Source organism: Pseudorca crassidens, chromosome 17, assembly GCF_039906515.1.
Source record: "Pseudorca crassidens isolate mPseCra1 chromosome 17, mPseCra1.hap1, whole genome shotgun sequence".
NCBI lineage: Eukaryota > Metazoa > Chordata > Mammalia > Artiodactyla > Delphinidae > Pseudorca > Pseudorca crassidens.
In genome coordinates, this window is record NC_090312.1 from 82,086,740 (window position 1) to 82,108,831 (window position 22,092).

The 22,092-nt window shown below is 43.8% G+C and overlaps 1 protein-coding gene across 1 annotated transcript; it reads left to right on the forward strand.

Moving 5' to 3' along the window:
• Positions 1-1,286: 1,286 nt before the first annotated feature.
• LYPLA1 (lysophospholipase 1) lies at positions 1,287-21,009 on the forward strand. Its single transcript, XM_067712336.1, has 9 exons — positions 1,287-1,455; positions 2,239-2,270; positions 8,461-8,526; positions 10,353-10,400; positions 12,203-12,273; positions 14,619-14,692; positions 16,034-16,135; positions 17,450-17,626; positions 19,246-21,009. The coding sequence occupies exons 1-9, from the start codon at positions 1,387-1,389 to the stop codon at positions 19,297-19,299; spliced, it is 693 nt and encodes a 230-aa protein (XP_067568437.1). The 5' UTR covers positions 1,287-1,386; the 3' UTR covers positions 19,300-21,009.
• Positions 21,010-22,092: the final 1,083 nt, after the last annotated feature.

Here is a 22,092-nt window from a genome sequence, read left to right on the forward strand (position 1 = left end):
TTTAAAGGCAGAAAGAGGGTGGCAACGAGGAAAGAGCAGATTACTTCATTTTTCTTTGGGGGATGGAAGGGGTCTAGACAGGCTGATTAACTCACTAGCGCCGACTAGGAAATTCCAGACTGACTTTAAGATTACATCCTGCCAGAGATTGAAACTGGAATAAGTTTAGGTAGTAAGTTTCAGTTTGGGGATGATGTGGGCTTAGCACAAGTGACTCCATTTTGGGCCTGTTATCCTCCTTTTAACAGACTGTATATATCCTCTAAGTTTCTCCACTAGATTGTGACAACTAAAAACTGTCGTTTGACACCGGTTCTACAAGGGTGAAGTCAGTAGCCGCTGCAGTCGCTGACCTTCAACACCTCCAGAAAGGAGTTCAGGGCTGAGATCGGGATGAGGTACCCTGTGCTCTGGGGAAAACTGGCAGAACAGGACTTCGGATAATTAGATACTTGCAGGTGAAAATTTTTATGAACCCAAACTCTTGCATCTTCCCACATTCAGAAAAGCACTAAAACCATTAAATCTCTTCTGACTAGCAGCAACCTTCTAGGGAGACACGTGCTTGACTGCATGCACACTTGGACCAAAATCATCTACCCACTGACCTCGCCCCCCACCCAAACTTTTCAGAGCACGTCCTCAGCGCTGAGAGGAGGTGTCCCAGGGCATAGCCCTCAGTGAGTCCCCAAATAAAACGGAACCACAGCTCTCACTGTGTGTTTTCTCCAGTGGTCAACTGCAACCCTCCGAAGGTCAGGGCATTTTGCCTTTAGGTGTGTCCATCTCCGCCCCTCCCAGATCCTACCAGGTATTTGATGGGCATCGGGCCACCGCTGTAGAATGGGGTCATGTGTTCTGGGGCCTAAATCAGTAGGACCTCCAGAGCCACCAATCAGCAAATTGTGGAAACTCGGTGACAACTGAGTGCTTCCCTCTCCAGTTGCAGTTCAAAGGAGGCGAGGCGCGGGCCCCCAAACTACACACCTGTGCAGCCCCCAGTGGAAATACCGCAGAAGCTGCTCCCCAAGTCCAGTCCTTCCCGACCTTTGCAAGTGAGTGGGGTCGGGAGTGACCGCGCGGCCCCGCCCCCCAGACCGGCCGCCCGCACTGAGCACGCGCGGCCCGCGGGCCTGAGGTCAGCTCGGGCCGCCCTCTGCCGCGGCCAACGCGGCGTCGGGCGGCCGGGCACTGTGACGCGCGGGGCGACCGGCGGGGCGGGGCGGGGCGGGGGACGGTACGGCGAGGCGCGGCGCGGCGTGGGCGCGCACGCGCCTGAGCGCGCGCCCGTGGGCGGGCCGGACTCGGCGCTTGCACCCCCCTTGGGCAGCGGCTAGGCGCCCGCTCCGCCTTCCGCTTCCGACGCGCGGTCGGTGGAGCCGGTGTATGTGCGGCAATAACATGTCGGCTCCGCTGCCCGCCATCGTGCCCGCCGTCCGGAAGGCCACCGCCGTGGTGAGTGCGGTGCTGGGGGCCTCGCGAGGGGTCGCGTCGCGGGCCGGTGGGCGGCGGGCCGGGGCTGGGACGGGGCGTGCGGTCCGGGGGGTCGGGCGCGGTGGTGGGCGCCGCCCGGCCGGGCTGTGTGCGGAGGGGGCGGGGTCGCGGCGGGCGGCACCGAGGCCCAGCGCCCCCGGCCCTGCATCCCCCGGGCCCTGCGCGCGGATCCGCCCCGGGACCCCGGAGGCACCCGCTTGAGTGGACGGCGCCCCAACTCCAGGTGGCTCTGGAGCACGTTGCTGCCTTGTCTGTGCATGAGGTAGATGCCTTGATTGTGTCACCTTGCACCCCTGTCCTCAGTTAAAGAAGTTTGAAGATTTAGTGTCCTTTTCGATCAGAGGTGCTGTTCCTTAGGAAACTTGTGCGTGAGGATCTCAAACTTACTTTTAGCCGCCGGAAAGCTCCCTTTTGGGATGGAGAAATTATACTGTACGCGTGAGAACTTTCATGGTTTGACCCTAAAGAGACAAAACGATTTTTCTTGGAATGTGATCATTTGCCCAGAAGCCTGTCTAACTGGGACCTCTTTAAGTGCTAAAATCCCACGTTAATTATCTTAGGAAATGCACCGAGAGACGTTAAGTGCTTTTGCCCCTTACGCGAGGTCTGTAGAGATTGATTAACTTGCTGAAGGTAGTGTTCTGTGATTCCGGCCTCCACCTTAACTGGGGCTCTGGAGTGTGTAACATTCCGCTGGGTTTATTTAGGCATTGCTTACTCATTGTTCCTCTTCCGTTCTAGGTGATTTTCCTTCATGGATTGGGAGACACAGGGTAGGTACCATTGTTAGTACCCTAATGAAACGGGTCATGCAACTCTACACGAGCAAAGAATTCTAGGATTGTATAAAAATAGATTGATAGTCATATTTCGTACAGTCCAGTCATGAGATAGAATCCTTTCTTTTTTTGAAAACCCCCAGAATTTTCCCCTCATTCTCTTATTTTGTCATTCTTCACCTCCTCTGTCTGGAACATATTAAAACTGCAAACTCCTCCTTGAGTTGCCGTGTGTAGTGGATACCAGAGATGGGAGGTATGTTTGTAGAGATGCAAGTGACAGCTTTCCAGAGGAGGTAAAATTTCAGGGCAGGTTGAGAAGAACTAGTTGATTTTGATAAGTGAGATAATAGCAATGTGAACATTCTGAATGAGAGCTCCGATGTTCCCTTAAAAGAAAAAAATCCGTTGAAGGGCAGGGAATGCAGCTCAAAGATTTGTTTGGAGGCTTATCAAACACATTCTGTTGTGCTAACTGTAGCCGCATGGTTTATCTTTCACTCAGTCTCTTTCTATATTGAGAGCTTTTTAAAATTTAAATCAGTGGTTATCTGTTTGAAACTTCGATCAAATTATTGTTATAACATTGTTACAAAATTGAAGAATTAGAGGAAAAGTGAAGATAAATTTTGATAAGATAGCCAAGAAACTATTAAATCTTTGCAAGGAGGCACTGGGCCAGATTAATTCTTGAAAGTGATTCCTAATATCCTTTTATGCCTCCCAAGTAGAGGTACATGACACATGCCTTGCATGGAGTTATGGGAAAGGTTATAGGACTGTTTCTGGCCATCAGGTAGTCCTATGAAAAGGACAGACTTACTTTACTATTTATTTTTTTTTCTAAACAGAGGTTTTAGAGGAGTTCTGTTTTATCACCAAACCCTTCTTGATGCTGAGACCCAGGGAGGATCTAGTTCACCTGTAACTTTCCCAATAAAGAGAGCTTCAGGGTCTGAAGAATCAGTCCAGGGGGTAAAATCTTCAGTTGTAGAAAGATTCTCTGTGGACCCCAGTTTAGCCAGATTCTTTAGACCAAAGTTAAGAGTGAAAGTGATGAAAAAAATGAACAATGTGAGATTAAAAACACCAAGAGCAGCCATGACATCTTGACTAAGAATTAAGTTTATATAAAGAAGTAGAGGTCTCCAGTTCTGACAGTATTTACTTTGGGGGAGGGCACGAAAGAAAGCTGACGCTAGATTGCTTCCATGAGCACATGACGAAATTCAGAACCAGCCGATCTGACAAGTGGCAATTCAATGTTTGAGTTACTTTTTGGAGGACTAAAGTTCTTTTGTCAGGTTACCGTAGAGGATGATAGGGATTAAGCGACTCAGCTATGGAAATGGGCAGCTTTGCCTTTCTTGGTTAAGGTTCTTTTTTGCAGGACCAACCAAGGTGTGTGCTGTCTGGGAACTTGGGTCTTGCAGTCTGTGTTCTCATGAAAAGTCTCTGATGGCCAAATAAGATTGGGGGACCCTGTATAATTCTATATTTTCTCAATTCTAATATGTCATTTCCCCCACATTTTTATGTTACTGAGATGGGTATTCATCTTACGATATGTGTGTTTATTGTGGTGGTGATTTTTTTTTTTTTATAAAAGGCTTTTTTTCAGTGGTGCCACTTAGATTATATCTTAGTGTCTAGGAAATATGATACAGCATAGTCTCCTGTAGAAGATTTACTGGGTATGCACTAGCATGTTTAAAGCTCTGGAAAGTTCTGCAGGAAACACATCTGACCACAAAATTGTTTCTATGCATAACATGTATAATAAAATGTGTTAGTTCAAACTATATTGCCTAAGATCAGTTTTCCTTCCAAAATAAAAACAGCTTGTCTTATGATTATGAAAATGTTACATTTGTCTTACAAAAAAAATTCAAATACAAATATGCTTGAGAAGAGAGTGAAAAACAGTTGAACAACCCAGAGATACATATTTATTTTTGATAGCATTTTAAAAGTGTTTTATTTTGAAATGCTTTCAAATTTATAGAAGGGTTGCAAGAATAAAACAGATTCCTTAAAACCTTCTACTCAGATTCACTGATCTCTATCGAATATGTTACTGTGTTTGCCAAAACTTGGGAGAATAAATTGCCGATGCCATGATTCTTTATTTCCAGACTTCAACATGTATCTCCTAAGAACAAGCAGAGTCTCTTACGTAACCACAGAAAATTACCAAATTCAGGAGATTCAGCGCCATTTAACATTGTTATCCGGTCTAGTCTGTCGTCTAACAGACCTTGGCAGCTGCCCCAGTCGTGTCCTTTGCAGTAATCCTGTCCGCCTGCACTTCCATCCCAGCCGCACTGCGCTGAGCTGCTGCAGCTCTTCAGTCTCTTTTAATCTGGAACAGTCCCTCGGCTCTTCTTTGGCGTTCGTGACATGGACGTTTCTGCAGGGATCAGGCTGGTCCCTCCATTTAGGTTTATTTGACATTTCCTCACGATGACGTTCAGCTGGTGCATTTTTGGTACGAACACCATGTACATGGTACGGCCTGTTCATTGCATCACGTCAGGAGGCACGTGGGACGCTCCGTCCCATTACTGATGCCGACCTGGATCACGCGATAAAGGTGGTCTCTTTCTTCCTCTGGGTCTCTCTACGGCACCTACTCTCCCTGTGTAGGTAGAGTGAGTCGTGGGGAGATGGAAATCGTACATCAGACTTTCACCTGATATTTTTCGCGTCTGTGGATGATTCTTGCTGGAGTAGGTTGTTACTGTGATGTGATTTTCTAATCCTGCCACTCCTTTGATGTCTATTAGCTTGCCCCTCCCCACTTGTGTAGTTTGGACTCACAGATTTACTTCGAGGGTTACATTCCCTCGTTGTGTTGTCATGTAAAATTTTTAACTACTTCTTTTAAAATAACTTCAAATTTACATGAAGGTTGCAGAAATAGTATTTAGAGGTCCTTCTACCTGTCACTCAGATTACGCAGTTGTTAACATTTCTCACACGCTTGAGAATAAGTTGCAGACATGTTGCCTCATGACTCCATAGAGCTTCAGTGTGTATTTTGTAAGTACAAGGACATGGCCACCTAGCCATGGTGTAACCATCAATCAGGCCGTTAACCCTGATCTGAAGCTACCATCACATCCACCAGCCCCACTTGCCTTTCCCTGGGTTGACCCAGTGGTGTCCTTTCTGGGTCCAGGATCTCAAGTTAGATTGAGCTGTCACGTCTCCTGAGGCTCCTTCAGTCCTGAGCAGTCCATTTTCTTGTCTTTGGTGACCTTGACACTCTTCCCCTATGGGCCAGTTCCTAGGTAGGATGTCCCTCAGTTTGGGTTTATGTGACGTCTCCCTTTCGGCAGGGACACCGCAGAGGTTGCTGTGGTGGTCCTGGGACCACACTGTGTTGATTTTTGTGCCTTTGCTGATGATACTGTGTTTCATTATCTGGTTAAGGTAGTGTCTGCCAGGTTTCTCCACAGTAAAATTAATAAATATAATTGCACTTAAAAAGTGTTTTGTGGGGAGATACTTGGATTTTATGAAAATATCTGTTTCTCACCAATTTTTCACCTGTGGATTTAGCACCCATTAACGATTGCTGTCTGGATCTGTTATTGTGATGGTTGCCAAATAATGCTCTTTTAAAAAATTCCTTCATTTGGTATTTATTTGTTGGCAGTCTACAGTATTATTTTCAATCCTCTCCTTATTTGACCTCTCAGTAAGATCTGACCCACTTAACCACTTCTGCCTTTGAAACTTTGTTTTGTAAACTTTTACAATCTGGCCTAGAAAAATCTCACACAGATGGGCGATACAGACCAGCGACGCCTGGAATATACGGAGGGGAGGGAGGGGTTTCCATGAAGAGGGCCTGGCTTTCTCCTTCCCCGCTCCCCTTCGTCAGAGCTGTGCTTTCCGGTGTCACGGTCAGCTGTGAGGGGAGGGGGTGTTCCCACGCAAGAAGCATGACTATGGGTGGGGCACCTGGGGGGAGGCAGGTCCCAACCTGCACTGCTGGCCCAGAGCTGCCAGAGCTGAAGCCAGCTTTCTCGCGGAATTACGAATACGGGAAGGGGGACCGACTAGGAAAAAGCCTGTGGTGTTGGGCTGGAATCGAGGAACCAGCGTACGCAGACTTTTTAACAAGTTCCCAGACTTTTTAACAAGTTCCCAGACGGCAACACATTTTCGAAAACCACTGGACTGAATGAACTGTTTGAGGCCACACTTCTAGATAGAGACAGAGTTGGGGCTAGAACCCAAGACTCCTACTCGTTCATTATTTACTAAAGTATTTTCCTTTGTTGCTTGTGCTTTTGTCTTCACGTCTAAAAAACCATTGCCACGTCCAAGGTCACAAAGATTTTCGCATGTTTTCTTCTAGGAGTTTTATAGTTTGATCTCCTACATCTAGGTCTTTGCTATATTCTGAGTTAATTTTTGTACATGGTGTGAGGTAGGAGTCTAACTTCATCCTGTTGCACGTGGGTTTCCACTTATTCCAGTTACTTTTGTTGAAAAGACTATTCCTTCCCCATTGATTTGTTTTGGCACCCTGTTCAGAAATAAACTGACCATAAATGTGAGGGTTTATTTCTGTATTCTCAAATCTATTTCGTTGATTTGTATGTCTTTTCAGTGTCACAATCTTTATTACTGTTGCTTTGTAGTAACTTGAAATTGGGAAGTGTGAGTCCTCCAACAATACTTTTTTTTCAAGATCGGCTATTCTGGGTCTCTTGAGTGTCCAAATGAATTTTAGAGTTAGCTTGTCAGTTTCTGCAAAGCCAGCTGTGATTCTCGTAGAGATTGCATTGACTGTGGATCCATTTGGGGAGCACTTCCATCTTAAGAATATTAAGTCTTCCAGAATGCAGGATGTCCATTATATAGATCTTCTTTCAACATGTTTTGTACTTTTCACACTAAAGTCTCACATACACACACACACGAACCCACATGGAAACACACATACGCACATGCACGCACCCATATATAACTTCTAGAATAGTGCCTGACTCAGTGCAGTGTTACATAAGTGTTAATGTTCATAATGTTACTAAGTTTTCTGTATTTCCTTAACATTTTGGGGGAAGGTGGATTAAAATAGAGAAGTAGTTAATAGAAAAGCATTTAACATTTATTTCAAAACTATTTAATCCAAAAAGGTCTTAAGTTACCTTTATTTTACCCTCTAATAGAGGTAAAATGTGGAAAGTATCAGGTGTAATGTCAAGTGTAAAGACACAGGGAGCTGTATGTATGTATAGTATCATTCCATTCTTGTGAAATCTATTTCTCAAGTGATATGCATGGAAAAAGTTGGAAGGAAATACGTAGAAAGATTAACTGTTTATTTCTGGCCAGAAGGATTTTGATGACGCCTCATATTCTGTTTTGAACATATATATGTACATATACGCATAAGGAGAGAACGTTAATTAAAGTTACTTTTTCAACTTCTTTTCTTTTTTTGGCTGCGTTGGGTCTTCGTTGCTGTGCGCGGGCTTTCTCTAGTTGTTGCGAGCGGGGGCTACTCTTCGTTGCGGTGTGTGGGTTTCTCATTGCGGTGGCTTCTCTTGTTGTGGAGCACGGGCTCCAGGCGTGCCGGGCTTCAGTAGTTGTGGCACGTGGGCTCAGTAGTTGTGGCTCGCGGGCTCTAGAGCACAGGCTCAGTAGTTGTGGCGCACGGGCTTAGTTCCGTGGCATGTGGGATCTTCCCGGACCAGGGCTTGAACCCGTGTCCCCTGCATTGGCAGGTGGATTCTTAACCACTGCGCCACCAGGGAAGTCCCATAGGTTGTTATTTTTAATGGTGTAGTAAGCATGGAGAAATATCAGACAGCTGCTTTACTTTACTCCTCTGAGAATTTTTTCTTCATATAAAATGAATTATATCATGTCTTGCCTACTTTGTTAGGCACATTGTTGGGAGGTTATAAAGAGATTTAAAAAATGTATTTTATAAATTATAAAGCCCAGTGAAGTATATGCAAGAGAAAACACTGCTCTTCAGGAATCACGAGAGATCATTTTTATCCGCAGGTGAAGCTGAAATCATAAGCTTTGGGTTGTTTCTAGATTGGTGGTGGTCTTTTAAGGGGTTGAAATTTACCCTCACAGATTTACTCTTCTGTTATTAACTTACTGGAATTTAAAGCAGTATCTAATGGCGTTATTCATGTGGTTTCTCCACCAGGCATGGGTGGGCAGAAGCCTTTGCAGGTATCAGAAGCGCCCACATCAAGTACATCTGCCCGCACGCGTAAGTGTTTTCAGTTTTCAGGCTTGGGATTCAGAGTCTGGAGAGGAACAATCGTGATAGCTTTACTTTTCCAGCAAAGCATTTGAATATAATTAATTTTTATCTTTTAAATGTTCAGCTTCAAAATAAAGATTAGTAAGTTCTGTGAAACTAAAATGTGTCCTGGTTACGTTGAATTTTTTTCTTATCCTTTTTGTTGAGAAATTTAAAATAATGCTCTCTTGGAGATCAGTTGAACTCACAGCCAGAAAAATTTTTGTAGACATACAAATGCTGTTAAGTTCTCAGGACATCCATGAGCTGTCTCTGAAGGGGATTTACCTATCAGGTTTGGGAGAAATCTCCACTACCTTGAAAACACGCCTAAATTTGATCAGTTCGAGGCAATGTGATGCAGCGTGGAAAGAGCACAGACTCTGGAGACTGTTAGGTTTGGTTTTGAATTCTGAAGACATTTGTCGGTGTCAGAAAGAAACTAGTAAGTTTTGAGCAAACTCAGAAAATCACTAAGATGAGCAAGTCTTAGGTCAAAGTGTGCTGAGAAGCAGTAGCCATGAAGAAACAGGTGGGGTGAGATACATGCTGATAGCTTAGTAATTCATCCTCGGAAGTGGTCGTAGCAGCAGAGTCGATAAATGTGAAAGAGGAAAAATACGAGATTATGTAAGAAAACATCCCCCCTCTTTTTATCCTGAAAGGGTTGCGGTGTCCTTATTAATCTGACTCATGCCAGAGACAGAATTCTTTTTTTTTTTGTCTTTATTGGAGTATAATTGCTTTAAAATGTTGTGTTAGTTTCTGCTTTATAACAAAGTGAATCAGCTATACATATACATATATCCCCATATCCCCTCCCTCTTGCGTCTCCCTCCCACCCTCCCTATCCCACCCCTCTAGGCGGACACAAAGCACCGAGCTGATCTCCCTGTGCTATGCGGCTGCTTTCCACTAGCTATCTATTTTACATTTGGTAGTGTATATATGTCCATGCCACTCTCTCACTGTGTCCCAGCCTCCCCTTCCCACCTGTGTCCTCAAGTCTGTTCTCTGTGTCTGCAAGACAGAATTCTTGATGGTGTTGGAATTTCTGCTACACTGTTATTGGCTCCAAGATTGAATTTAGTTTAAGGCTATTTCCCAACCTAGGGAAGTTTATGTTTTCGTGGAAATTTTGCTAAGATTTTGTGACCTCTAAGGTAAACTTGTTTCATGAGTCAGGAGGATGGTGGTGAGATGTAGTTAGAGTGTATTTGGTTTTCTTTCCTTTTGTACCTAGCTGCATTCAGGTTGTCCAGCAAGTTTTTCATCACAGAATTGAGTTGGGTATAATGGACACTTAGGCAAGACTTATATTTCCCTTATTTATTTAGAGGTCTCTTAAACAAGCAGGTACATAGCTAAGAACTAGAAAATAAGCAAAAATGTAATTTGAGCCTATGGGAATTGATGTCACCATTCCTGTGCAGTAAGTTGCTTGTGTCCTTAGCCCCTTAGTCAGAGTCTCAGAAATTTCCATCTGTCTTGGTTACTGTTTTCCTTCTCGTGTCTGGTTTGAAAGTATCAAATAAAGATGTTGAAGAAGGAAGATGTTGTTTATTCGCCAAGCTTAGTCCATTCCAGCTGCGGCTCTGTCTTGAGAACCATTTGTAGGGTGTGGAGAACAGAATTGTGCAGGTGTACGTGCAGTGAAGCAGCTCATCTATTCAAATTGTAGCATTCAATTTTGTGAGAGCCTCAAGTAAGCATCTTCAGTTGATGGAATTTATCAGGTTTTGTACTTTGGTATACTATACTTATTTTTCCTTTTCTTTTTCTTCCCCATGTAGACCAGTTATGCCTGTAACATTAAATATGAACATGGCCATGCCTTCTTGGTAAGTAAGACTTCACTTATTCAATAAGAACTTTTTACTTATACTTTTTTTTTTAATCAGAAGTGCTTTTGCATATAGCAATTTTTAACTAATTATTTTTAAGTTGCAAAGTTATATAAATTTAACCTTTATTCGACTACTTCAGGTTTTATATGTTAGATTTGGGGTAAATCTTAAGGAGCTGCACCAACAGGTAGAGAAACAGGAGAGAGTGGGTGGATAGAGATATCGCAGAGAGCACCTCTCACTGCTTGATAAACCTTTGTTGATTTCAGTACCCAAACGTGTTCGTGCGCCCATGTGGCATCCACTCTGGTGAAGCCGTGGCCTCTCCACCTCCCACCTTCTTGCCTTCCTGGAGAGCTGGCCAGTTTTTAAGGAAAGCAATTCCTGCTGAGCCCTCTCGAGACATTCGTGATGTCAGGCGTTCCCTGTGTGCTTTACAGTCGGTTCTTTGTTCTCTGAGCCACTTACAGACCATGCTTTCTTCCTGCTGCTCTGAGATCTGCCGTCAGGTCTGTTCAAAACTGATGACTTTGACACCCGATTCCTATTTCCCTTTCCCCTCTAGCTCCTGCCACCGTCTTACCTTTCAGGTGACTGTGGGATCCAATGTCAGTGACCCATTCACAAGCCTTGACCGGCTTGTCACTTCCTGGACTCTTCTCTTTCCGCTGACGTTTTCCTCTCTCAGCTTCAGGCACCCACAGCATCCCCTGGGCTTTGTCGTCTGGAACTGTTCCATCTCTGAAGGCACTTACTTCAGACCTGACTGTCAAGTGTAGTTGTTCCCCCTGGGAGTTTGCTCCCCCGTCTCTGCACTGCCTGTTGAGGCCTCCTGAGGACTCCAGCCTGTCGCCACCTTGTCCTCTGCTTGTTCCCACTCACCTCGAACCCACCCTGCACCTTCGTTTTTATCTGCTGGACATTGCTTGGCAACTTTTACAGGTTCCTGCCTCCCTTGACCTTTGATTCTTCCACCTTCCCGCTCTGGCACAATTCCTGTCCAGAAGCAAAGTTTCTACCTCACGTTGCTCGAGACCATAGTGGAAGCACCGAGCGGGTAGCGAGGTAGTCGGGGCCAAAGGAGGGCCCCAGCCTCCGGTTTGAGGTCGCTGCAGTGCGTGGTGACGGGTTTTGCAGAATGTGGATGGAGGTGGCCTGTGTGCAGTAGGTGTGGGCCGCGCGTGCGCAGGTGCCGTGGTGAAGTAGCTCTTTCCAGACGGCTGACTTACGATGCACTAGGAGGGAAGCGAGGGGCTGGAGTTTATTCCAAAGATCTTAGGGCTGTGGTTTGAGACTCCTGTCAGGTGTCAGGTTGGACTAGGTCATTCTCCAGGTGTTTCTACCTTAAAATTACATGGTACTGTGACTTTTTAATACAATCTGTATCTAGTTGGTGTGAGGGGAACTTACAGGATGTCACATTCACGCATTTAAGTTGACCGTTTGGCCTCCAGAGACAGTTTTTTTTGTTTTTAATATTTATTTATTTATTTTGGCCACGCCGGGTCTTAGTTGTGGCATGTGGAATCTTTTAGTTGCGGCATGCAGACTTCTTAGTTGTGGCAGGTGGGATCTAGTTCCCTGGCCAGGGATCGAACCCAGGCCCCCCTGCATTGGGAGCACGGAGTCTTACCCACTCGACCACCAGGGAAGTCCCCAGAAACAGTTTCATTTGAGTTTAATGTTCTAGAGAATATCTTTGGTTAGCCTTTTTTCTCTAAAATTACCATCTTCTTATCAAGAGTAGATATTCTTAGAATTGAATGATTCTTTTAGAATTTTGCCTTATTTTCCAGGTTTGACATCATTGGGCTTTCACCAGATTCACAGGAAGATGAAACTGGAATTAAACAGGCAGCAGAAAGTGGTAAGTAAGAAAAGTTTTATAGTAGATTCAGTCGTGCTGTTGTTGTTGATGAAATACTACATACTATGTAAACGCAGGTGGTGCTGTCCTTCCTTTCTGATGGCTCACTGTCTTGTTTGACTCGTTAATAATGGCCCGTGAAGGTGAGGCATGTGGGGAGGAACGGCACTTGTCAGGCTTGAGTGCTGTCGGATGCGTCGTTTTGCTTTGACTGACGTAGGCCAGTGGAGAAAATCGCAGCATGGTTGATGGCTGTGACCAGTTATTGTCATTAAAGAGATTTGAAATAAGGACATAGATAAGGCTACCAATGATGTCATGATATATAACGAAAATTATGGTAATGGTTAGTTTTAGTGAGGGGCCCCTGCTCGAACACTACTGGACCTGCCAGGCGATTCCTACAAATCATCTCACTGGGCACTCCTGTAACGGTATGAGCTCTGCTTTGCAGGGTCTCCAGTCACGTCCTCGCTTATGAACATGGTAACCCCGCTTACTTGTGGGGTGAAAGCATAAAGAACACTAACTTACCGGGAGAAGTCTGGTTTTAGCCCATGCCCAGAAGCACGTGTGTCTTTGACTCGTATGTACTGCAACATTGACAAGTAGACAGCGCGGTGGCCAGGCCGGCCTCCCTCATGACCTGGGTGATGACTTGGTGGCCTCGATGCAGCAGGCCTGGCTGTGAGGCGTTCGTTACAGACGCGAGGTGATAGGTACCCAGGGAACCCTGCATGGTCTTCCTATTTTCACATTTGTTGGAAATTTTCAAAACTCATTTAAAAACCAAAAACGGTAGGTAGGTTCCTTTTTAAAAATCTTTTTATTTTTTAGAAGAACTCTTAACTTTAAGACAGGGAAGATGCATTCAAAACATATTGGATATTAAGGAATGTCAAACCAAGGACACTGACTTTTAGGACCATCGAAAAGTGGATCAATGCTACACTCCTAGAGCTAGGGTTTTGTCAACCTATAATAGAGCTCGTGTCAGGTCTGGGGGTGGGTTGTCAGGGAGGGTGGGCCTTGTGGAGCAGACGGCCAGGCCCAGTGGGTTGCAGGGTGAAAGTCCCTTCCCCGGGTAGGGTTGGCCCGTGGCATTCTTCGTGTCTGACGTGATGTCTGATTGGAGAGAATCGGGTTGAGGCCCAGAGTTAGGAATGAGGGGTGTCTCCATTTGGGGCCGGGAAGATGTGCCCGTGAACAAAGAAGAAAGGGCTCGGGGTGCGTCCAGGGCCTGGAATCAGGACCCGTCACTCCACAGCTGACTGTTGTCACCATACCTGGTTTAACTTTATCTCAGCGCTTGGTGTAACCAGAGGAGTGAAGCCGTTTGAAACGGAGGGAAAGTGGCCCCAGCTCCCTGCTCCTCCCCAGCGCAGGGCTGCTGCTGCCCACCTGCATCTCCTTTCCCGCCCAGGCCCTGCATTCCCCCTCAGTAAAGCCTCAGGCTTCTCAGCAAGGCTTTCACCTCTCTACTCCTGTCCTCTCCTCTAGCCCGTTTTCCACACACTCATCAGGGTACCACTTGCTTTTCAGCCTATTCTAACTAAGAACTAAATTTATACAAAAAGAAAAAAACGTTTAATTTGGGCTTTGGGGTTTTTGCAGTGTTCTAATAAAAGCAGGGTTTTGGTAAAAAGGAAATATAAAGTTGGCAAGTTTCATCTTAAGAAGATGAAACTTACACATATGTCAAAAATGAGAGGAGATAAATTTGTAAAAGGTGCAGTTATCAAAAACATAGTATTATAAAGAAAAAGGAAATTCTAGGAGTTAATCAAGTAATACAGTTAATGATGCATGTCAGAGTATTTTGCAGAAACAAAAGAATTCATTTGATTTTTCTCCCGCATTGTTTATTGGCTATAGGGAAAAGTATAGTGTCTTTTTTTCTTTTTTTAAAAATAATATAGTGAACTGTTTAAACACCGTCAGTCACAAACCATGTAAACTACTTAACTACCTACGATTTTAAAATAACAGCTTTTAGGTACAAATGCCTATGGTTCATTGAAGAGAAAGAACTGTAAAATGTATATGAGCAGAATGGACCATGGATAAAGGACTATCCGTACCCATCTGTTGATGCGAGAAAAAACTTGTTTACAGATTATGCAACAAATAATTGAACAGTTTAAGTTTAAGTAACAGCTGCAAAATCTTGAGTTTTTGAAAATCCATTCTAGTTTTGTATTTTAATAGAGTGCTCCAAGTTTTTCACTTGTTTTGACCTTTAATGTACTTTGTGGTTTTCTGTTATTAATTTTTTTCCTATTTAAATTATATCAGTGGGCTTAACTTTGAAAGTATTGGTGATTTAACTTTTATGTTATTTTTAGTAAAAGCTTTGATAGACCAAGAGGTGAAGAATGGCATTCCTTCTAACAGAATTATTTTGGGAGGATTTTCTCAGGTAAGATAAAAGTTTGGGTGATATGTCGGCGTCATCAGTATATTTATCTAGAAGTCTGTAGTTTCCATCGTTTTTCTATGGAGGAGTCCTGTTTTTAGAAGATGTTCTAGAATCTGATATATTGCTTACTGTTAATGCTGAATTAAGTTTGAATGGACCAGAAATAATGATTGATTAATTAGAGAGTGTGTCATGCTCTTTTCCTTTTTTAGTTTTCTCTCTTCAGTGATAGCCTTCACCCTATAGATTATGTCTTGAAAGTCAATTTTTTAAGGAAACTGATTGGAACCTGGAATGTATTTTTCTAAAATAGCTAGTACACATGCAGTTAGGCCTGAGTTAACACTCTGTACCTCTCTGAACGAAACTCTGCCTAAACGCAGGTGTAAGTCCCCTTCCCAGGAGCAGACGAGCAATGGAATAAAAAGGTCGAAGACAGGAGAATTCCTTCCCTCTGTTTGTCACAGATTCTCAGTGGTCGAGCCCTGCGGACTTCCCTGTAATCCCGGTGGGGTGAGATCAGGGTAGGGACTCCCACAAAGCGACCCCGGCGCAGGGGCTGTGCCGGCTGCTTCCTGACCGCCACTGCATAGCGCAGGGGCTGTGCCGGCCGCTTCCTGACCGCCGCTGCATCTGTCCTGGTCCCTGGGTCGGGGGTGCTTCAGCCGCACCCCATGTTCAAGGATCCCTCAGTGGTTCCCGTTCTTGAGTAGATGGTGGGGTCGTCCTTGGGAGGGGAGCAGAGTCAGTCTTGGTAACAGCACGGGTCAGAGGGCACGCAGGCCCCAGCATACGGGTGTTGTGAGCTGGCGGCCAGTGCTCCAGAGGTGTCCGCCGCGGGCTTCTTCTCATGAGTTCTTGTTTTGGAAAGTAATACCAGTCTAAGACCAGATTTTGGTCCTACGTGTTTGCTGAGGAGGAGATAGTTACTCTAGGGGACTTCCCTTGTGGTCCACTGCTTAAGACTCCGCGCTCCCACTGCAGGGGGTGTGGGTTGGATCCCCGGTTGGGGAACTAAGATCCCATTTGATGCATGGTGCAGCCAAAACAAAGAAAACAGTAACTATAAGTTAGGAACTTCCGTACGGCATTGTCAGGGCAGCAGCAGGCTCTGCTGTTGGCTGGTTGGGCAGTCGCTGTGCTCTCACGACGGTCTTCACCGTGGAGAGTCAGGTCCTTGTGGACACGGCGGGGCGTGCATGTATTTCTACCAGTTTGCCTATTGTATTGGGCATCAGCCACCCGCTTCGATTTTTTTATGAATGGTGTTGAGAACAAGCATCACTCCCGTTGCTGCCGGCAGAATTTGTGTCCCACTGACTTTCCCTGTTGTCTTTCCAGGGAGGAGCTTTGTCTCTGTACACGGCACTGACCACACAGCAGAAGCTGGCTGGCGTCACCGCTCTCAGCTGTTGGCTGCCCCTGCGGGCTTCCTTTCCACAGGTGCCTGGCGCACGCCTGCAGCGCGGCGTCACTGAGCGGAGGGGTGGCAGATGATGTTGAGGACACCGTCACGTTATGATTATTAATAAATTTAATTTTTTAAAGCAGTTTCAGGTTCACAACAAATTGAGCGGCAAGTACAGAAGGTGTCCATATACCCGCGTCCCCGTCCACGCACAGCCCCCCATCAGCATCTCACAGCACAGGACGCATTTGTTTTAACCAGTGAACCTACGGTGACACGTCAGTGTCACTCAAGGCCCGTAGTCTACATCAGTCACCCGTTTTTAAAAAGAACTGCCGTAGACTTGTGTGATGTACTATCGCTAGGCTTTACCTGTATACTGCACTGTCTCTACCGTGGGTTGCATGGAATAGAATAAGAAATGAGTCCTTAAAAAGAGAAAGGAAGAAAGGGAGGGAGAGGGAAGGAGGAAGGAAGCCCTTACTGTCATAAATTCTATATTTGAAGTCTTTGGTACATTTTAAGATACATATCAAAATTAGGGCTATTCTTCACACATAGAAATGATGCTTTTGAATGCCCAGTGTGTTCATTGCTTGGTGGCAGAATTCTAGTGTAGAATGTAATTTCTAGATACTCAACAGTATAAAGCAACATATAGCACACATGGGGGACGCGGGTGTTACTTTATTTTCAAATTCATCCTTAAACCTAGGGGTTTTTTCTTACCACTATATAGTAACCCTTTGGTGTCTTGCACATAGTAAGTGCTGTTTATTAACTTTCTTATTCAAATCAAATAAGAGGGACTTCCCTGGTGGCGCAGTGGTTAAGAATCCACCTGCCAATGCAGGGGACACGGGTTCAGTCCCTGGTCCAGGAAGATCCCACGTGCCGCGGAGCAGCTAAGCCCGTGCGCTCACTGCAACTAGAGAAAGCCCGCGTGCAGCAGCGAAGACCCAACGCGGACAAAAATAAAAATTAATTAATTAATTAAGTAATTAAATACACATTCTTAAGAAAAAATAAAATGAAAGAATCAAATAAGAGCTGCAAAGAACATGACTCAGCTAAAACATACTTCTTGTGTCCAGCCACCCGAACATATGATTAGGATACAATGTGTTTCAAGGAACTGATTCATTAGGAAAACATACAGCACAAGGCAGGGTAATCATATGTCCTATAAAAGTCTAAATAAAGAGATGGGGGGGTATAAGGATGGGAGGAATTTTATTTCTGTGGCCAAAGATAACCTGTAACGTGAGCAAGCACGTGTTGTATGTGCCGAGCATGACGCTCCACACGCTTGGATAAATGGTCCTATAGTCCTGTTCTGTTTTCTGCAGGGTCCTATCAGTGGCGTGAATAGAGACATTTCTATTCTTCAGTGCCATGGAGATTCGGATCCTTTAGTTCCCCTAATGTTTGGTTCTCTTACTGCTGAAAGGCTAAAGACATTGGTAAATCCAACCAATGTAACCTTCAAAACCTATGGAGGCATGACGCACAGTTCATGTCAACAGGTAAGTGTTTGGAAGCAGTGATTATAGGGACACGTCTGCAACTGTTTGCATGTGATATTTTCAAGATAAATAACATTTGACTGCTTGGGGATTTCAAGAAGTTAATTAATGAATTCACATTGAACCATAGGTTAGTAGGACTTAGATCAAAGTTTATGCAACTTAATTCAACAGACATTCACTAATTTCTTATTACATGTAAACACTGTAAATAATTCAAGGACAAATAAAATCATTTCTTTGTTAAAATCTAAAGTAGTTTACTTAAAATGAAAATTTTGAATAGGGAGGAGGATATATATCCAAGTAACTATATAGAAAGCAGAATGTGGTATGTGTTATATTAGGAGTTTTTTAAAAGTGCTCTGAAACACTGAGACGGGTGATCGTAAGAATGAGGGTTGTCAGGATAGGTTTGGAGGCTTGAAAAGGACTAGAATAAAAATCAATTGCTAAAAAAAAAAAAATTCAGTTGCTAAGCATTGAGACAGTCCAAGTTAACATTTTTTGCACCTGTCAGCCTGGCGAAATCATTTGCTTTGGGACAGAGAAGGCAGGTAGTAATATGACTTATCCAGAAAGATGGGGAACCTGGGATTCTAGGCGTTACTGAGAACATAGTTGAGCCCCTGATGATGCATTGAATCCAGAAAGGGCGACACGCCAGGTACCAGGAGGGAGGGGCTGAAGGTCCAGAGCAGTGGTTTTCAAAGCACACCCACCGCCCCCCCCCCCCCCCCCCGGAGCTTAACAAACACACAGATGCCAGGACTCCAGACTCGGTGCCTCTGAGTCAGCACACAGGCTTCAAGGGGCAGACGCAGGCGGCAGTGTGTGTGTGGATGAGACTGTGCACCACACTGGAGAACACTGGACAGACGGTTCGGGGCAGGAAGGGATAGGAGGTGGGGCTGGAGGAGGTGGGGTCGCAGTGGGGGCCACACGGCGGGTGAGACAGGCCACCGCCGTGCCGTGCCTTCTTTCCCGAGTGAGGAGGCGATGCGGGCGAAGGTTCCTGCGTGCTCCTGTGTGGGTCTAGCGGTGGCAGCAGGAGATGTGTTTGAGGGAAGTGAGAAAGCTGGGCCAGACGCAGGAGGTGTCGAGCAGTTTCCTCTGTGGTGGATTCACCTCTGCGTCTCTCCAGGCCTGCCTTGGGGACCTGCTCCCCTCAGCCTCAGCTGGCTGGTTGTGTGTGAATCCTTTGGAAAGGCACAAAGCATCTGGTACTGTTGATTTCGCATCTCATTCTAATGAGGGAGTGTTAGAAGCTGGGCACGGACACTTGGTTGACGGCAGTTGTGTACATACCGAGTCTTCTCTGTGTAGTTATTGTCACTTTTAGACCCCCTTCCTCTCCCCCCGCCACCCCCAGTGTTTTATTTTGTTCAAGCAGTGCAAATGCAGACCATTTTCATAAGACTTCGTAATACGTGAGAGTGATCATTGAATTACGATAATAATCGTGGGAAATGTTTTCTAATTTCTATCGGTACCTCATTTCTTTTTCACCACTTTTTATATAATTGTAGTAAAAATGTGGTTTTAGTTAGTGGTATTTAGTGGGGATTTAATTTCTGATTTGTGTAACTGCATATTAATAATCCCTTTATTCCAAACAGGAAATGATGGATGTCAAGCAGTTCATTGATAAACTCCTACCTCCTATTGATTGACGTCACTAAGAGGCCTTGTGGAGAAGCGCACACCAGCATCATCGTCATAGAGTATAAAGTTTTTTCTCTGCCCGATCTTGAAACCTCTGATGTTTGCAGTGTTAGAGTGTTTTGCAAATACACACCAATGACACAGACTAAATAAATCTCCTCATGGGAAATTTATGATCTTTTAAGTTTCTATGTATGTATTTGTGTAACATTATCCAGAATATATTAGTATTAAAATAGGTGAAGCAGGTAGCTTCTTTCTCTCATATGTAATTCAGCAAAATAATAAAATACTGTAACCAGATTTTTTATTACATCACTTAAAAATTATTAGTATGCTTAATGAAAACCTGCTCAGGTATAAATGAGCAGTTAAGACATAAAAAGTCTATGCGTGCTGTGACTTAAGACTCTGGACTTATTCCCAAATTACTTAGTCACCATGCAGTATCTGTATTTTTATATATGTGTTCATATGTACTTAATGATTATAATGCATAATAAGAATGAGGTGTTATTACATTATTCCTAATAATAGGGATAATGCTTCTAAGTGTCAGTAAAAAGAAATATTGCTGTCTTCAATTAATGGCCCTCTTATTTTGGGGACCAGGTTTTTCTTTCCTGAATATAATTTCTATTTAATACTCTTTTTTCCTCTCTAGAAAAGAAAAGTGTTCTTTCTTCTTTTTTATCCTTCATAACAGACCAAATATTGCCTACTTGCCATGGACGTCTGCTGTCAATACGTGCTGTAATTTGACATTCTGAATCACAGACGTGACGGCACTGAAAGTGTATTTATACTTGTAGAAAGAAGCCAGGCATCCCTTCAAAGTTTCTACACTACTTCTTAAACTGGACCTTTGTCTGCAGCTTAGGCCTGCAGAGTTACAGGTAACGAGGATAATTCTGTGGTTGTATTTTTCTGTAATTAACTGAAAGAATAATTAGGTCATATTCTAGTATGTTCCGAAATATTTAAGACTGATCTTACAAACTGTAATTTCTAAGATGATTTGTTCTAAGATGATTCTCCTCATAGCGTAGAGTTTTAGTTTACTTATTTTGCACATATGTTTGAAACCAACTGCTGTAGGAAATGAACAATCCATTTGAAAAATTTGCTTTACTTTTATCTGCCAGTGGACTTATTTGAAATTTTCACTGTAGTCAGAGAGGATCTTTTTAAGTTAGTTTCTGTGCAAACATGAAAGTAGCAATTATTTGATTTTAAATAGATTTTTCAGATTATTGGTTAACATTATTTGAAAACAAGTTTATGGGTAATAAAAGTTAGTCAGAACTCAGTACATATGGTGTAGTTACCACCCAGTTTAATATGTAGCAAAAATGTACGCCTGATATTTCTGAACTGTTGTTAATTTTTCTGCTGTATTCCAACTGACTAGAACACCGTTAGGAACGCATCTTTATAAATGGGTGCTACTTGATGATGGAAATGATTTCGTATGGACAGTGTAGGATGTTAATAATGAAGCCATACGTTTATGTCTGGATTTACAATTTTTAAACAATCATTTACTAAGTCATTTTGCTTTTATCTTGAAGAATGTAAACTGTTGTTTCACTTACACAAATCAGCAAGATCTAATTTATGGCAAGAAATATATTCCATTGAAATGTGCTGTAACGTGGGAAAATGTAAATCTTTTTCACGGTTTCTATCAATGTGAAATAAAATGTAATTCTGACTTTTCTGTGACTGGCTCTTTGGAATATGATTGTTAACATTTGCGTTTCCTTGGAATGGCTGTCTGTAAGGAAAAGGAGGAAAGCGACAGTGTAATCCCAGGAACACACATTGAGAGGGAAATTTGATGGTGGTGTGGCCCCCGCCTGGCTCTCTCCAGGCGGGGCCCAGGCTTCCTATTCCTCAGTGTTATTAACAAGCTGAACAAATCTTCAGTTTGATTTTCAGTGTTCCTAACCTATTTAAGAAGTTTGGTGTTTTGCTCTGTCTTTTCCTTCCATGTAGTATTCATGGGATTTTTTTAAATTCGTGTCATAAATCAGTTATCCAAGTAGTTTCTTCTCCTTTTATCTCACTGCTGATTTCTAACTCTTCCCAGGAAGGAATCCCGTCTGTTCTGCCTCTTAAGCAGTCCTTCAGCTTCTGCTTTTGAATAAAGTGACAGCTCCCCTTTTTGTGAGGCTGCTTGTTCCATTTTGGGGTTGCCCTCCTGGTAAGAGAGTTCTGTACTGTAGTGCTCTCTTCAACAGCTCTTTTTTAGATTTATCCTTCTTCACAGCAGCATCATATTTCACGTGATAATCTTTGATTTCATCATCCTTTTGAAACTCTTGGTTCACAATCAGATGTGGTCAGAGCATGGTATTGTTTACGTCTGTCGACAGGTAACGACAGTGTCTATGTATGTGAGTCATTGGGAGGTTTGCCTACTGCTGAAGTTCTTCTTATTGCTACTTTTTAGAAGTAGATACATGACACCCTCCTAACAACATACCATTTTATTCGTAAAATTTACTAAAAAGTGAAAATTTGTTTATTCGTTAAGTACTTAATATATTCCAGGCAGGCACTGTACTAAGCATTTTATATCCTTTACTCATATAATCTTCACATCAACCTTAGCTTCATTTTACAGAAGAGGAAACTGATCCCTGGAGAGATGAACTGTTTGCCTGTGGTTACAGAGCTATTATGTGTAAGAGCCAGGGTTCAAAATGATGTGCCTTAATTACTTTGTGGTCCCCTGCCTTGCCCTGTGCCCCTGTGAGGTAATTTAAATGCTTCTAAACATAAATAAATGAATAACT